This window comes from Helianthus annuus, chromosome 15, assembly GCF_002127325.2.
Source record: "Helianthus annuus cultivar XRQ/B chromosome 15, HanXRQr2.0-SUNRISE, whole genome shotgun sequence".
Lineage (NCBI taxonomy): Eukaryota > Viridiplantae > Streptophyta > Magnoliopsida > Asterales > Asteraceae > Helianthus > Helianthus annuus.
In genome coordinates, this window is record NC_035447.2 from 17,994,917 (window position 1) to 18,013,674 (window position 18,758).

Here is an 18,758-nt window from a genome sequence, read left to right on the forward strand (position 1 = left end):
AAAGAGTCTACAGTGCACAACTTTATGTTCGTCTTAATCCTATCTTATTTTAATCATATTCCCCAACATTGATATATGATTTATAAGAAAACAAATCATGCCATCATATCTGAGCTGTCATCACAATAACTTCTACCCAAAAGCAATTAAATTAATTCGAGTGGCAAATTGCTTTTACAGTGGGTACAATTCATATAGCATGTTTTGTCTTGCTCATGGAGACATTTTCTGAACACATGACAGGCACCTAGAGTACTTTTAGTACTAGTACTAGCCATTATTTTATATATTTTCTATTTTGAAAGGACATCACCCATAAGTATTATCCGCTGACTATTTGATTGAGCAACCTAAGGGCAGAGGGTTTTTATCCTCGCGCGACCATCATCGGTGATCTCTATTTTTTTTCTGCCACCTCGCGGATACAGGCGTAAACCCCACGCACCAGCCACACGCAGCAGGACATGCCTCTGCTACCATGCGCAGCAGGACATGCCCCGCCACCAAGCACAACTGATCGCCGTCACTACAGACCAGCTACCAAGGAAACAATGTTCATTTACCTGACTGTTTGCATGCACAAGACTGTCAGAAACTTGTAATGAGACTAAAACATCACCGTTCTTACATCGGGAGTGCTCCACAACCTGCGGCGGAAACGTCACCCTGCGCACGCTGACTATCTTTTCTCTGACATGTTGCGCGACTGCGCGAGTAAGCTTCAAAACAAGGTACAACCTTTTGCTTCATCTTTAATATAAAATCTCAAGCAAGGCATAACCTCCGCCGAGTGAGCACCCGCGCGAGCGAGTTTCCCATGCACCGAACTAGCTCTGTCGCGCGACCATGCTCCGCTCTTTACCAGCAAGCTTCGTTGCGCGAGCATGGTGGACAAGCTCTGCTGCGCAGGTATGCTCTACCCGCCATAATGCATTATCAAACGATTATAAACTTTGCGCCAAATGTTTGATCACAAAATGGTAAAAGCTAGAAAAGCTCTGGTCTTTAGTAGGGGAACTTGCTTTTGAGCTCAAAAGTCTGTTTTTGAACTTTCAAAACTTGCAATATCATAACTCCTTTTTGTCAGAGACCAACTCAAAAGAGCTTTTATCACATCACACTATTTACAAAAACCACCCTCATAAACGTGGTTAGTTGTGACACAACCCCTCATTTTAAACAAGGTTGACTCATGAAAAGAAGTATTATCATTTTAAACTCATACGTAAAGGCCACTTGCCTAGTTCTTTTGTATGAAAAAGAAATTAAGCGATGCATTTATTAAAACCTTTATTTAAAGTGGTCAAAACATTATAGTGTCACGACGGGACTTATTCCTTATAAGCACACACAATGTGGCTAAGGCGAACAAACATGATTCACGCCTCGCGCGCAGTTAGTAAGCTCTGCCAGCTCGCGCGACATACATAATTTACCAACTCGCGCGCAGTTAATAAGCTCCACCGACTGGCGTGCCATACATGATTCACACCTCGCGCGTAGTTAATAAGCTCCGCCGACTGGCGCGCCATACATGATTCACACCTCGCGCGTAGTTAATAAACTCCACCGACTCGCGCGCCATACATGATTCACACCTTGGGCGCAGTTAATAAGCTCCGCCAACTCGCGCGCCATACATACTTTACACCTCGCGCGCAGTTAATAAGCTCCACTGACTTGCTTGCCAGTTTTAAACGGATTCCCACATTGGGTTTTCATAATTACTTTTTGAAAGGACGAAAAGCAGCAATGACACTTACTGAAGTCATGCTTTCATGGTATCTTCAAAACAAGTCAATATAGTTTTTTTTTTCAAAAAAAAAAAAGGGGCTGTTGACTTTCTGACATGAACAGTGGATAGGTCGTATGTGCCCTTCAGAACAACTTGGCATTTTAAATGAAATATATGTAATTTGGAGTTGATGATTTTCTTTGTCTTTAAAAAAAAAAATAAAAAAAAAGACTACATCAAAAGTGTCACTAGCCATCAACTCTAGCACATGGATTTTTATTCACATGTATTCCCTGCTTAGAAGGATACACCTAGAAGGATACACCTGAATTAAATTAAAGTTTAACAATAATACAATTCCCAATAAACTAAGCGGGCCAAAGTTGAACAAATGTAATCGATCAACGACACGATCAGAAGCTTATTGTCAAAAGAATCTTGAGATTTTATCTACTTACAATAAATAAATTTCATACAAAGACGAGGTCATAATTGCTCTAGTTATGACGTTGATGTATTTAAACAAAATATTCACATCTGAAGATCTGAAGACCTGTAACAAATAAAAAGCATAAAAGTGAGATTTTATTGCTACTTTACCGACATGAGTCCATTTCTTCTAATTATACAATAACGTGATATACGTTATACCAGTGCATTCGTTACTTCCCTATGATCAATTTTAGTACAATGCAACTAACAGTTATGTGACAGCAATAGACAATAACACTAGCATGCATGGTGTAACACCATTTCGAGGTTCAAAATTGCTTTCAGAATATTGCGAAGTACGGATGCATAGAACAAACACCTCCTAAGGATGAAGTTTCGGTAAACGCTTTCCACATATCACTCTTTATTACAATTTACCATGTCAACTTATTTGCAGGATAGGCAATACATTCAATCGGTGAAACGCAACGAGCGATCCTCACGCGCACCGATGAAAGCCTAAAAAGCACCTTCACACATGAGCACGTAAGTCGCCGGCTGGCGCATGCTCCTTTACATACGAGCACGTAAGTCGCCGGCTGGCGCATGCTCCTTTACATACGAGCACGTAAGTCGCCGGCTGGCGCATGCTCCTTTACATACGAGCACGTAAGTCGCCGGCTGGCGCATGCTCCTTTACATACGAGCACGTAAGTCGACGACTGGCGCATGCTTCTTTACATACTAGCTCGTAAGTCGCCACGCGCGCATGCTTTTTTACATACGAGCATGTGTGTCTCCCGTGAGCGCATGCTTAGCCATATATGAGAACGCTTACAAAACGTAAACTGTGCTACAAATGCACGCACCACTTTGGGTATACGCAAAAACACATTGGCTAAAATAAAGTTTCGCTTACACCAACAATCTTCAAGACAAGCCACATCTCCTTGCTTCATGCCACACCGTTGTTATGTCACACCAGAGGATTAGCACAAGCTCGGGTCTCCACTTCATTATTCATGACGCAACTTTATGCCAATTCTCATTCGCGATAACCTGTTCAAAGTGGATTAACACATGCAACTATTGTAGACAGCAGTTTACAAAGATTCAAACACTATAAATACATACGCTTCATGGCTTAAGACAAGCGCACCTTGCGCTAACCAACAGAAGTCACACCATAGGGTCAATATTTTACAATAGCCACACGACTGTGTGCACACTGCTAGAGCTTGGCCTCACTCAGGGGTCGCCACTCGCCCGACAAAAGACGAACCGTCAGTGTCAGCATGATGATCGTCGTGTCAGTAGTCAACTCAAGGGTCGCCATCAAACGACATTTGCACCAACCAATCAGAATTCAAAATTCGAAGAATTTCCCGCTTAAACTTACAAAGAGACTTCATACTGAAGCTAGCAAGGGTTGTGCCGCTGTCATCATCAGTTGATGATCACGCGCGCCAACCCTCAAAAGCAACACCTATCAGTAAGCAAGCCTAGCGGCCACGCCGTAGTAATTGACAAACACTTACACGCGCGCCGGCTACCATAACCTAGCAAATGCTTCAAAGACCAATACGCTCTTTTTTCTTAGTCCAGAGCTCCAACCATTTACTTCGCGCATGGAAGCAGCACTGGACTGGGGGGACTTGAAGGGTTAGGGTCCCAAAAAGCCGAGCTGACCAATCAGGTCGCACGCAGGACCATACTACTTATATATTAATTTGACTAATCAAGAAACACCCTGAATGAAGGCCCTCAGCCCATCTCCTTCTAAACTACTCCAACTAAAGATAAGGTCCTTCATACACAGGAAGGACCGTAGCTAAGCTCAGGAAGGATTAAGAAGATTAACCCTTATGGTCGAAACACGGGTTACTTGACTAACAAACCTAAAACTAGTTACGTATGCGCAACCTTGACAAGCTCATGGCAATGCGCCAATAGCAACTACCCGCAATCAGACAGCGTGCGCCAGGTTTGCCCAATCAATTTCCATGATGAACAACCAGGGGATATTCATTATCCCATTTATCTCTACTCACAGTGAAAGACAGACGCAACAAGCATGGACAACAACTTTCCCGCATCTGGGCGACTGGTAAGCCTAAAACTCAATCTTTACTTTCGAGCACTCCTAACAAGTCTAGTACTCCTACCACGCTTGCACGCGGAGCAGCACTAGACTGGGGGACTTGATGGGGTATGGTACTAAACCCGACCCGAGCGGTCGGACTACCCGTTACTTATTGCTTTTATATTACTTATTTATTATTGTTGTTACTAACCCAACCGCGAGGCCCAACGCGTTGTAGTTTACACTACTTTGGGTCGGAGCTTGTAGAGATAACCCCTAACTGGGCCTGGCCCATTGAGGTTAGGGGAGGCCCATATCCCCCTATATAAAGAGGTCTTCACCTCTTGAATAGGGTAGAGCATATTGAGCCACCACACTTTTTGTAGCTGGAAACAGGAGAACTTCTCCTACCGGCAATCTCTACAGCTCCACTTTCTTTTCTTCTCCATTGCAGATCTAGGTTCAAGAGGAAGAACAAGGTGTGATTCTTCACCCTTATGTAGAGCGCGGTCCAGTCATCCCGGCGGTGATACCGTGTTTCTTCAATAGTCAACTTATTTTTATTATTGTTTTGTTTTTTTTTTTTTTTCAGGAATAACCGAGAAAGATGATTGTTCAGTTATGAAAACTATATTTCTATGTCATTTTATTTTATAAATGTATTATGTTTCTTTTTCTTAATATGATTTTAAAGTTAAGTTATTTTCACTTCTATTAGATACGTACTCAAATACTTAAACCCATTATTAATCTTGATATAAAACAAGACTAATGTTTGATAACAATTAACTTTGAAAAAACAAACACTAACATACGTAGTGTTATGATAACAGTTAACTTAGAAAAAAAAAACAAACATAAACCAATTCCATACCCTAACATACGCTTTTAGTCATGCTCGACCAAAACCCTAGCTCCCCTTCCCCTTCCACGCAGCCCCTCCAGATGCAGCCCCTCACGCAGCCCCTCTAGACGCAGCATTCCCCTTCGATTCAAGGGCGGACCTAAGGCTAGACCAGGGTGGGCGGGCGCACCCCCGGGAAAAAAAAAATTTAGTGCTAAGTTCCGTTGAAAATCCCGTCCGCACCTCTTGGAATTTTTCGCCCGCATCCCATGGAATTTTCTGTCCGCACCTCTTGGACATTTTCGTCCGCACCCCTTAGGTAAAAAGCGTTTTCAGTTTATATTTTAAAAATATTCTTTAGTAACTCCTATTTTATAAAAAATGCTACATAAATTATTTTACTTTTAATACCTAAATAACTAAACCCAAATACCTAATACATTTAACTAGCCCACTACTAAGTCTTAGCCCAATAAACAAACCCAACAAATCATCAATATTTCAAACTAAAATAAAATAAACTAGCCCAAAACCGTTACATATTCTATCATGCTCTCTTTATTGTCCTTGCACGCCAGCGATCAGAACATCAACAGCGACAACAGTGAACAGTCAGCAGCCGCATACCACCGTAATCAGCCACGGGTAAGTTTCTTTGTTATTTTTTATGATTTTTGGTTGGTTTTTGGTTGATATTATCCACCTCCAGCGGCCTATTATAGCCGCGTACTAACCATAGTAGACATGTGCTTCATTTTGTTTTCATTATGTTATGGTGGGTTATATAAATTAAGTTCTTTTATTTTACATGACCCGACTCGACCCGAACCGACACGATACGAACCGATTTTTTATTTATATACCTTGTGGCCTAAAATTTTTAAAAATGTTACGCACCCCCATGGAAAAATTCCTAGATCCGCCACTGCTTCGATTCCCCTCCAGACAGAGCATTCCCCTTCTACGCAGCCCTGCAGACGCAGCATTCCTCTCTAGACGACGGAAGCATTCCCCCTTCGATTCCCCCTTTGAGAGCGGTTAGTTTTTCGATTTCCCTTTGAGACTGGTTCGTATGCTTTCGATTATGCTTTGAGACTTGTATGTATATATGTTGTTGTTTGCAAGTGATTTAAAGTGAACCGAAGAAACTTTAGACTACTTTTTTATGGAGAATATGCTTTCGATTCCCCATTGAGACTAGTTTGTATGTATATATGTTGTTGTTTGCAAGTTGTTTAAAGTGAACAGAAGAATCTTTAGACTACTTTTTTATGGAGAATATGCTAGACCATACTTTCAGGTACTTTTATAAGGAGTCAAAGGATAAAAAAGGCAACCGATGCGCCTTTTTAAATGTGAACACAATCACAGGTGATATGTGCAAAAGAAATCCTAGAGAGGTTGAAGATCACATTTTAAGTTTAGCGACTCATCATATCGATAAAGATTTCATTCTTGCACCGCATTTGGTTGAGTAAGTTTCTTTTAGTTAACTTTCTTTTATTTTATTACTATGATTCACATAACTATTCTATAAGGGGACTAGGGGTGGAATCACTAGTGATGGATTTCATCACTCCCACTATCCAATCAGCAAATGCCATGTCATCAACCATATTTCCATCACTAGTGATAGAAATGGACTAGGGGTGGAATCACTAGTGATGGATTCTATCACTCCCATTTTTTTAATTTTCATTTTAAAATTAGAAAATAAAAATAAAACACTAAATTATAAATTTCATTAAACTTTAAAAAAAATTACATAACCAAATAAAAAATGAGTGTGAAAATACTTGAGAGTTTTTTGAATTTTTGGTGTAAAAATTGTTGAAAGGTTTTTGAGTTTGTTTAGATATATGGGGTATTTATATAAAAAATTCTTGTAATTAACCCAAACGGTCAAAAAAACGGTCAAAAAAAACGTTCACTTTTCAAATGTTAACGCGTTGTGTGGAGCACGCGTGAACTTTACCACGCGTTTTACATGGTGCGGCGGCGGTGTAGCAAATGCCGATAACGCGTTATGGGTGGCCGATCACGGACCACCCCGGGTCCTCTAACGCTAATTTTGTAGCGACCATTGGTCTTTGTTCATCATCGCCCAACACACAAGACATGTGTATATTTTGGATTCAACAAAGATAAAAGGCGAAAAGAATGCTTCTAACTATCGTCTTTCAAGCCTAATTGCTACCGCCTTAGGATCCGAGTTCAACTACACAATGGTTGATGTATGTGTGTTTGCTATTTCTAAGTTGTTTGATTTTCTTTACTTTTAAATAATAATTTGTTAATTTATTTACAGTGTAAGCAACAAAAGGGTGGATGGGAATGCGGCTACATAGTTCTCCAACATATGTTTGACTTTGTCAATTTGTATCAAAACCAGTTTCCCGATGAAGTAAAATATACTTGTTTATCAATTTATTACTTAACTGTTTATTTTTTTTTTAAACTTAGAAGGTTCAGATGTATATAACATGTAAATATATACAAAGCTTTATTGCCGATGTTATTACCGATTTTTCTCTTTGCCTTTAGATTTAGTCTATAATATTTGTAATAACTCTTTCTATCTATTTTTATTTTAGATGTGGCACGACACGAGAGAGGCAACGGATAATGAGATAGATGTTTTGTTGATGACGTTGATGCCGAAGTTTTTTAGGGAGTTAGGTATTTCGTTAGATTAGCGTATGTAGTTTATTTATGCAATTTAACGTAGCTTGTTATGTATTCACAAATGATTGTAATTTGACGGTTTATTTCCGAATTGGATGTCTACGGGTTTATTTTTGATTTGAATATGTATTATTTTGGTTTGATTTGAAAATGTTCCATTGGTGTATGTATATAGCTTGATGTATTTCCTGGAAAACCTTGTATATGTTTTTTTTTCCAGCAAGCAAATGTATTTCTAGCAAATGTATTTCTGGAAAATGTTTCACTAAACACCGTCTAATAAGACTTGAGGTATAAGCCGGTGTTCAAACTCTGAACACCGTCTAATAGGACTTGAGGTATAAGCCGGTGTTCAAACTCTGAACACCGTCTAATAAGACATCAAGTATAAGCCGGTGTTCAGACTCTGAACACCGTCTAATAAGTCATGAATTTTAAGCCGGTGTTCAAATTGAATACCGTCTAAAAAGATATGATTTTAAACCAGTGTGGTTTAAGACGGTGTTGAAAACACCGTCTTAAAACCCATTTCACCCCGTCTTATGCTCTATTTTGTAGTAGTGTTTGTATATTTCTAAAGCTCGAGCTTGGCTCGTGAATATCATTCCAAGCTCGAGCTTTCGCTCTGCTTGTTTTTATATTTAGTAATTATTTTATATACATTTATAATTATATTCATATTTTATAAATATAATTAGTGTATATAACATAATATATAATATTTAGTAATTTGTATCGTAATTTTATTTATAATAATTATTGTATAGATATACATGTAATATGTTACATAAAAATTACATATACAATTGGCTCTTTTAGCTCGATGATGGACATTTTAAGAGGGTCAGGTACGTTTAGCCAACCTGGGTACTTTAAACTAAATCTTGTGTTTGATGATTTTGTGCCAGGTTTGGCCTTCCATCCTATTGATGGGATATTGCAAGCGGTACCACACGTGATCGCGCTATTTCTAGTTCGGATGCATTTCTGCATTTCACGACCCACATAGGGCTATTGTTTATCGAAGTGATATGGACATGCAAATATTCATGACTGTGTAGACGGGAAAATTTGGCCAGTGATGGGTGCGGGATACCACACGATTCATCACACGACTTATCGTCATAATTATGGACATTTTACAGTGTGGATGGACTGGATGTTTGGCACACTTCGTGATCCTGCAGAAGAGGGGACCAAAAAGATGTGATTTTGATATGTGTTGGTGACCTTTTTCTTTTCTTTTCTTTTTTTTTTTTTTCTAGTGTGGTGTTTATGTAAATGATTTGAGTAATGATTCATTTGGATTCAGATTCATTTGGTTTCCTTTTTAAGGTTGTAATCATGGTCCAGGGTGTGGGGTGAACGGACTTCGTAGTTTTTCTGTAGCGTATATCAATGCATCATCATCATACTCAGTATATCTTACCAATACCAAAACTAAGGTAGGGTCTGAGGATGGTGAAATGTAGACAACCTTACCCCTATCCCGTAGGAATAGAGAGCCTGCTTCCAATGAGACCTCTGGCTCGATAATAGTTTTGCATCAAGACTTGGACATAAAGCACATAACACTCAGCAATTGAGACAAATGCCTATCAATGCATACTTGTTGCATTTGAAAAACAAATTGAAAAAAATATATATTATCAAATTTGATCTAATACATTATTTATTCTTTATAAATGGTTATTAAACGGCACATCACTTTTTCGTGGTCAAGAACTTAAGATTACCTTGATAATTCATTTTACCTCTTACTTGTACCGTTAGGAACGACAAGTCATCATTATTATATGTGGCATGGCCCGAATCATACAAAAAAAATTGGATGTTGGGTTAACAAACATCCGAGCAATGAAAAACCGACACTGGTGAAAAAAATCTTGATTCCGCCACTTGTTGTAATTGGAAAGATGTGAACACGATGGTGGCCAGTGGCGAAGCTTGAAAAAAAAGTTCGGGGGGTCGGAAAGTAGCGGACCTAAAAAAAAATTTCTATCGCGTAGTTTCGAGGTGTATGTTCGGGTCGGACGTCGGTGATTCGATTCGGGTCGGGTCAAACATTAATATCAAATAAAAAACGTTCTCAAACATTAAAAAAGAAGTTATCATTTTATTCTTCTGGTCGATGTCCCAAAGTAAACGAATTTGGGTTTTTTTTTTTTTTCATAGGGTGGACTTTTAGGTTGGGTTATGTAATATACATTCTAGTATTCTATCAAATATAATGATTTGAGCTATAATATTTGGACTAATTAAATATTTTATTTAGGCTATATAAATAAAAAAAAATTAAAACCGGGGGGGGGGGGGGGGAAACGTATAAACCTAATTTTTTTATAAAACCGGGGGGTCGAAAACGTATATACCTACAAAATCCTATACGAAACGTACATATATAACACTACTGACCGAAAAGTTCGGGGGGCGGGCGCCCCTCCCCGCCCCTTAAATCCTTCGCCAATGATGGTGGCGGTGGTGGACTGTGACGGTGGGGTAGGGATGAGCGTGGAACCGGTACCGATACCGAAAATCGTCAAAACTGGGTACCGGTACCGAAAATGTTCAGTACGGTACAGTACCGGTTCCGGTATGGGACCGGTATTTGAAGGTAAATTTCGGTATTCTACCGGTACCGATACCGAAAATGCCAAAAAGTGGATACCGGTACCGAAAAAAATTCAGTACGGGAAATTCGGTACTGGTATCCAATACCAAATGCTCATCCCTATAGTGTACAACTATTTCCATTTTCATATAACACATCATGTGTTTTCATGTTTTGTGGTGTTTGTGTAAATGACCCATCATAATCATACCATGTTGTGTCATAATGAAATCGCAACATATCATGTCAAGTGTTTTAAATTATTCATATCACTAGGGAGAAAGCCCGTGCGATGCACGGCATGCATAATAGATATTGTTTGTTCGTGGTAAGACGTCTGACACGGCTGGTGCATAACATGTAAGACAATACGCCTACAAAGGGGCGTGCTTAAACTTTATTAAACCATGGACCATAAGTTGTTTCCTTGGTAAAACTTGTCGGCCAAAAAGAAGTGAAAAAAGATGTCTTCCAAGAAAAAAACATGAAACAGAAAGAGGAAAAACGCATAAACTCTCGCACGCCTTCCTATCTTATTGGATAACACATAGACCAAACTTTTGCTAACGCATGCCAACGTCATCCCCAATCCCATCACCAGCCAACTGACTGCAGTGAAATAACGAAAAGAAAACTATTAAAAATGGTATACTATGTTTACGTATATATGCATCGAAAAGTAGTACGGGTTTTCATTACTAACACTAAGTGCAGACGGTATACCTTTCATGTGGGTCACTGTCAATTGTTTCTTTTGAATCCGAATCTGCATAAACAGGCCTGGGAAGGAAAAGCACAAAACATTTATGTAGACGGTTATCCAAAAATATGCACAATTACATTGTTTATGTACCACGCAGATGGTCAAGCTCTCTTATATACCCTTTGGTGGGGCATAGTTTCTCTAAATAAGTAAGTGCATGTGATGTTTCCAAAGCTGGGATTATGCCGTATAGTCTAAATAGTCTCTTGAAGGTTGCATTTTATATATAATCACACAAGAAAATAAATAATTAGCAAAAGGAGATTGAAGAGATGAAACAAAATGGTAGATGTGGCAATTTAGATCCAAAACCAGTTGTAGTAAAAGTGGAGGTTGTGATTTTTACTTATAACGGGTCAATCAGCTTTGTGTTTTTTTTATCCAAAGAAAAGAAGTCGAATAAAAACCATCAAATTGGTACAACATGCCGAATGGGTTTAACAGTACCAAAAGTCTACTTGTTAGGCATAAAAGCGCCTCAAGCATTTTATTTATATATTTTGGATATTATTAATTATTCATAAAAGTTCTAACAATGGACATTAAATGTTATACGGGTCAACCCACCAGCCTACCCCGTTTAACTTTAACCAATGCATAAAATGACTGCGGCGGGTCAACAATTTACGATGCTGTAATATCGACCCACGCGTTGCGGCGGGCGCGTGAACTTTGTAAAGGTATGTGCCTTGGGTAATAATCAAGTCTAAGATTCAGCAACTCCACCACAATCGTACACTACAATATCATAGAACAATTAGAAGCTTACACCAGGCATGTCAACAAAATAGTTCATGTAAGTCGAATGACATGGCAAATGGAGTAGATGGAAGAACCATCCCTTTCTTGGATGCACAATTAGCGTCGAAAATTGTAGAACGAATCTGGCGCACTACCTTATTTCCTTCTACAAAAGTCAACATTAGGTTTTTTTTTTTTTTTTTTGAACGGCTACTTTCATTAAGCTAGCAAGGCGCTAGAAAACACAAACAAACAACAAAACAAAACTATTACACTGGGCGCACAACCCAATTCGACCAAACAACATCCTTAATGGGCGATCTATTCCTAATCCAATGGAAGCTTAGGGCCTTGACATCCTTAAAAGTCAACATTAGTTAAAAAAAGCCCGTTCGTGCATGTTAAGTATAAAAAGCTAGTAAGTTTTTGGAACCTGAATTTCATACTTGAACTGGCACCTTAAGTAGTAAAATGACCATCCATGGCTGCAACTTTGGTTTTCCAAAGGCTGGTTACTAAACAAAATAACCATAAAGGTTAGGTATTGCTAAAACTATAATAAGTCTCTAAAAACTTGAAAACGGTTAAACTAATTTACCTTCTACATACATGAGAGCCACAATGAAGAGGATGTTGAAGAGAAAAATAAAACCAAGAAGAGCACCAGCACCAATCCAGTATGAGCTTTCTGTAGTTTGGACGTCTAAGTTCTTTAGCACAGCAAATCCTAGGTTGGTTGAATTGTCGAAACTCTGCCAAAATATATATCAAATTAATTGGTTTTTTTTTCTTCTTTTTATGTAGAATTGTTTAGGTTTTTATTAAGAATTAGTTGCATACTCTTTGGGTGGTCCATCTAGGGTCAAGTAATTCATTTAATGGATTTGAAGATATAAGACAGAGATGATAGCCAATAAAGCCATTCCCACCAGTTTTGGAATTGAGTTTTTATTTTGAATAAAACCACCCAACAAAAATAAAAGCAGAAATACTACTGATCCACCCGTGTTTGCAATATTCATTGTTTTTGACCAAGCATAATAGGCGTTTTTGCCCTCAATCCCGCCCCAAAACGCCAGCAAGGCCGCCCCCTGGGCGTGTTATGGCGTTTTCTTTCAAAAAAATGCGGGCAACGTGTTTTTAATCACGCCGGAGAAGAAGGGCTTTGGCCAATGAGTGTGCTCCTGTTCTTTGTTTGGCCAATAACAATTTTTCATGGTTTTTTTATTTAAATTCTATTTACACCCCTTTTAACATAATGACCCACATCCCCACTACACCCATTTTAGAAAACGCCCAATAATGCCCCATTGCTGACTGGGCTACCACATGGCGCAAAACACCCAAGGGTGGGGTGTTAAGCACTACACATGGTGTTACAAACTCCAACAATCAATCTAAACAGTCCCACTGCAACATTATGTATTAGAAACACCAATAGGAGATGCTTGAAAAACATGTGTCACACCATGCATATTCTATTAGCTTAAAATGAAGATTATTTTAATTTATTTTTTTGAAAGTAAAATGATGGTCAACATAATACATGCCTGCTTCAGGGGCAAGGTCAACACCCCGATAGCGAATTACGGTCACAAGACGCTCTCTATCATGAATATGGGTATACGGCCCAGCCTGCTCGACCCATTTTCAACTGATTCTAAATTATAACACGACCCAACCCGAATATTTGGCCGCTTTCACCGATGGTCAGTTGTTGAGGATCCTTTGCACATTTGTCATTTGTCTTAAGAAAACAAAAGTAAATATGTAAATAACATATGTGCATTCGAACTGATAATAATAATCTGATTTCTTCAATAAACTGGATTAAAAGATTGTAAATGGGTCAAAATTAATCCGGCCAGATTTGAAATTAGCCAGAAAAAAGAATTCATACTAAAAGAGTAGAAGTTAAGAGCCCTAACCCTAATTGTAAAACAGTTTCAGATCAATTATCATAAAATAAATACAAAAAGAAGTTAGAATATTAAGAGATCCATGTACAGTTATAGAGCGATATACGTCAAAAATCAAAAAGAAAGAGTAACAATTTGCATACCGGGATTTGATATGTTTATAGGAGAAGCTTTGGTTGCAGCTACTTTACTGGATGGAGAGCTATCCACTGCATGTTCACCACATAAAATAAAAACCACAATCAATATAATATTATGTAACCTAATATAAATTCAGTTATTCACAAACTAAAAATGTAATAATAAAAGACTACTCACTACATGTTCTTGATACGTGCTCGAGTCGTTGAAATTTCTTAGCTTCGAGTCTATTGTTGACTGTATTTTCTCAACAATGACCTCCTGGTTCAAAAGGCTCACCTGCATGAATATTACAGGTTATGAGTTTTGGAGTCAAAAGGATTATCCATCACTTAATAAGATAAAAAATCTAAAGATGATAAAAAAATGAAATAGCATAGAAATTACGCAAGAAACAACATTACCTCTCTCTTTGTGGGATGCACATTAACATCAACGTGTTCAGGAGGTAAGATAATTGACATATATACGAAAGGCTTTGATGCTTTGGGCAGAGTTGCAGCATATACAATTTCAATTGCCCTCTTCAGAGCAGTACACTCAACTAATCTTTCTGCAAAAAAAGGAAGTTATGTATAGATTCTTATTAGCCAATATCATATCCTCTCAATAACTCTTAAGAATTCGAATTCTTGAATTAGAAAAACTGAATTCGGCATGTTCAGTATAACAAATCCGAACCTAGTTGTCAACTATGGGCACGACCTCCTTTTCGCATTGATTTGTGTCACCAAGATCAAATATCTTCTCTCCAGATTTCAACTTTGAACGCTTCAAACCTAGCACAGATTACAGGGTCCAAAATTCCAAATTAATATGTACAAAAAAATATAGAAAGTTGGGGCCCCTTGGAAATCGGGTACCCAAAGCTTATGCTTTGATACACTTACCCTTGGGTCGGCCCTGGGCATAAAAACTAACCAGCATGCATCCTTAATACATGTAGATTGACAAACAGAAGAACATGATGTTGTAAATACCAAATGCAATTAAAAATTCTGCTAGAGGTTGGCTGCTGACTTGCTAAAAGTGTACAGTACCAAATGAGAAGCGGAAGGAAAACATAAATGTCGAAGATTCTGACTTTGCTATTGCTCGTGTATGCAACTTCAATGCCAAATTCTAAACCAAACCACTTAACTGTATATACTATAAAAATACTCAGCATTTTATCACATTTGAAACTTTAACGTTGGATAAGTTATATAAAGAGGAAAGCTTCTCTTAAATAATCAGTCTCCACACAATCATTTATTGTATTCGACAAAGGCTAGGAAAAACAGACATAAACGATACCTTAGCCTCGGCCACCATAGCCCCGGTGGTTCGGATCCAGTCACCAAGAATGGTCCCTCATCAAGATAAAATACATCAAAAAATCTGCCATGTATTTTTTTTTATCAGCCTGCCCCAGCCCATTCGAGCCACACCAAGATGTCTCGCTACTTTTGGGCTTGGTCCATACGGATTTGGGTCGAACCTGTGGAAACGTTACTTTTGCGGGTCATGTTCTTGTCAACCCAGCAGGTTCGCAAGTTGACCCTTTCAACCCATTTGTTTGTTTTTTTAGAAGTTTGACCAATTATAAAACTACATGAGGCGTGCATCATGTACCATCTATGTACAACTAAACTAAATAAGCTTCATTTACGACCATAAGCTACATCTCTCTCATCTGTTTAACATATCAACCTATTTATCAAGCAAACCTTTCATAATTTCTTCTTCTTCTTTGACCGTAACTACACGCCTCGCGAAGGCGCACCTATTTAAACCAAGCTAACATTTGATTTCAACAGTTGTGTACCAGGTTTCCTCACCTAGTTCAAAATCATCCTTTTCAAATTAATAACTTAAGAGCTAACGTACTGGGGCGCCATATCCAGCCAAAAGCCAAACATAGCGCCGCATGGCGCCATGAACACCGGGACAGGGGGCGGTATGGGACGAAAAAGAGATGGCAGCGCCATACATATCGCGGCGTGATGGAGGAGCTCTTTTTTTGTTTGACCAATCAAAAATTAGTCTGTGTTTTTTAAATCAATTAATAAAAATGAAAAATAATAATTAGGTATTGATGGGTAGGGGCTTTATGACTACGGGCTTAAATGCATAACGGCCCATAACGCCCACCCGCACACGTGGCGCGCCACATGTCGCATAACGCCCACAAAGGGGGGTTATGACTACACATGGCCTTATACCAAAGACATTTACAAAGTCTTAACTCTAATTCTCACTCCCTCAAGCCAAATCAAAGTCAGCATTCGACTTCTAAGCGACAAATAGTCAATTCTCATCTCTAAAACCTACAAAACTCCTTACGTTGCTTAAAAAACACCTAATAAACCACATCAGAACATAAACCCTAGGTCAGGTTAACAACAGATTCTAAAACCTAAACCTCCGATTCAAATTAACTAACATTCACGAACAATCAGAGATCGAACTCCACATATAATGAGCATAATAACAAAATCAATCAATTACAGAACACAAACTACAAACAAAATGAGCTAATCAACCTAGGGTTTCAAAATTATCATAACGAAGATGAAGAACAGTGTACCTGATGATCGTTGTGAAGATTATTGCAACATCAGAGCATGAATTTGTTGAATAATTGTTGAATGTGATCGATTGTTGAAGATATTTTGGAGAAGATGAAGATGCAGTTTCGAGTGGAGGGATTTGGGTGAAATGTGGGTTTTGCAGGTAGTAGTTGTAACGATCCTTAAACACCAACCCCTATTAATTTAGTGGAGTGAGAGAGAGAGAAAGAAGAACCCAATTTAAAACAATCATAAATTTTGGTTTTAAAATAGAACATATAACTAAACTTTTGAATATATATAGATGATTTAATTTGTTTCGATCATATAACGACATAAATGATAAAACTCTAAATTAATTCAATAATTCTGACCTTTTCAGTTTTCGTTCTTCCTTATGTCAGATACAAAATGGATAGTAAAAAGAAACTAGCCTTCATAATAGAGTTTTTTGTTAAAATCTAATTGCATCATTTTTAATGCAAATAACTTACCTATGGCGACACAACACCATGGTTTAGAAAAAAAAATGAGTAAATTTCAAAGTTCGTCCTTTATGTATGTCATATATTACAAAGTATGTCCTTTATTTTTAATAAGCTCAGAAAACATCCTTAATGTTTGAAAAACCAATCAGGTTATGTCCTTTACCCTAAACCTTGTTTGTTTTCCCAGTTAAGTTAGATCACATGAGAAGCACATGAGGGCATTAATGTCATTCTACCTAACAATTAATGTGCCCTGTTATAAAAACCCTAAACCCCAACATCATCTTCTCCATCTTTCAATCACCTGCACATAGCTAACCCTAATCCCCAATTCGTCCACCACCAAAACCCACCTGCCACCACCACCGATTTGCCATCACCACCACTTCACCTGCCACCACCACCGATCTGTCTCCTCTCTCTTCACCCACAGAGCACCACACTCACAGACAAACCAACAAACCTTAATCTCCTTTAAAATTCTCATCTGCGAATTTAATCAAATAGAATTTCTAATGAAGAAAAGGAGTATAAATTTCAATAAAGTAGATAATTCCGATAAAAATCCAAGACGACTTCCGAAATTTTATACAATCTAACCCCTGCTTAGACAATGTTCATATTATTCCCATAGAAATCCAAAACGATACGACATGGTCACTACTATCGTCTCCGGCGAACCACCACCGCCACGTTCTTGAGTCTCCAGCGTAGCAAAACAACCAAAGTTCATATACGATCTAGTCACCACCATCATCTTGTTGCACCGCCGCCGTTCAGATATGACCGGAGAATTCGAAGTTTAACCACATATTTGAAAGGTTCAGAAAAATACAGATCTGAAAGCGGATCAGTAAACGACGATGGTTATTCGAGATGGCGGCCCGGATCTAGTGGTTTTCCATCTAGACACCACACCTGACGGTGGCTAAGGATAAAGGTAGGGCTACAGCGTCGGATTTAGTTATGTTTCAGGTTGCCGGAAGTGGTGGCCGGAAAGGTGGCGTTAATCGGTTGTCATGGAGAAAGAAAGAGACAGAGATGAATATGAGAAAGGAAGGTTAGAGAGAGGGAGAGAAAGAGAGAGTTAAGTGAAAGAAAGAAAATCAGTTTAGTGGATTTAATTTATTTTTTATACATGTTTAATTATAGAATGACATTAATGCCCTCATGTGCTTCTCATGTGACCTAACTTAACTGGGAAAACAAACAAGGTTTAGGGTAAAGGACATAAACTGATTGGTTTTTCAAACATTAAGGATGTTTTCTGAGCTTATTAAAGATAAAGGACATACTTTGTAATATATGACATACATAAAGGACGAACTTTGAAATTTACTCAAAAAAATTGTAAAGTTAAATACCATTTTAGTCTCTGTGGTTTGAGCCATTTGAAAAGTTTAGTCCAAAATTTTCATTTTTTGCCTGTGGGTTTAAAAAGGTTTCACCGTTGCCATTTTAGGCCACTGGGTTAACTTCATCTATTTTTTCTGTTAACGAGAAGGACAATTCGGTCATTTTATATGTAATTCTATTAACTAGAAGGGCAATTTGGTCATTTTATATGTAATTCTGTTAACTTCATCCATTGATATGTTTTTGAAAATGACTTCTGTTTTAAACTTTGATGCACTAATTATAACATGTAAGTATATCGACGTATATAGCTTTCACTTAATTACATATGTCGTATCCTGATGGCTTCCTAAACTTCACAAAATAAACACACTTTTTAGTGTAACCGTGTGCGTGTGCGTTATTAGG

General features: G+C 38.2%; 1 protein-coding gene and 1 long non-coding RNA gene across 5 annotated transcripts; one reads left to right on the top strand and one right to left on the bottom strand.

Annotated features, from left to right (window-relative positions):
• The first annotated feature begins 5,036 nt into the window (after positions 1–5,036).
• On the top strand, positions 5,037–7,950 carry LOC110868267. 2 transcript variants are annotated; one of them, XR_004881752.1, is made up of 3 exons: positions 5,037–6,131; positions 7,403–7,498; positions 7,689–7,950. It is a non-coding gene; the product is annotated as an uncharacterized LOC110868267 (long non-coding RNA). The 2 variants fall into 2 exon arrangements; XR_002552328.2 differs by lacking the exon at positions 5,037–6,131 and adding an exon at positions 6,960–7,328.
• Positions 7,951–10,751: 2,801 nt separating this feature from the next.
• LOC110868268 lies at positions 10,752–16,718 on the bottom strand. Of its 3 annotated transcripts, none has more exons than XM_022117393.2 (10): positions 16,524–16,718; positions 14,845–14,886; positions 14,636–14,733; positions 14,359–14,507; positions 14,132–14,233; positions 13,957–14,026; positions 12,493–12,646; positions 12,341–12,409; positions 11,114–11,170; positions 10,752–10,999 (listed from the first exon to the last, which is right to left on the bottom strand). In XM_022117393.2, the coding sequence occupies exons 4-10, from the start codon at positions 14,416–14,418 to the stop codon at positions 10,954–10,956; spliced, it is 558 nt and encodes a 185-aa protein (XP_021973085.1). In that variant the 5' UTR covers positions 14,419–14,507; positions 14,636–14,733; positions 14,845–14,886; positions 16,524–16,718; the 3' UTR covers positions 10,752–10,953. The 3 variants fall into 3 exon arrangements, with proteins under 3 accessions (XP_021973085.1, XP_021973086.1, XP_021973087.1); XM_022117394.2 differs by having other exon boundaries at positions 11,094–11,170; XM_022117395.2 differs by lacking the exons at positions 10,752–10,999; positions 11,114–11,170 and adding an exon at positions 11,807–11,891.
• Positions 16,719–18,758: the final 2,040 nt, after the last annotated feature.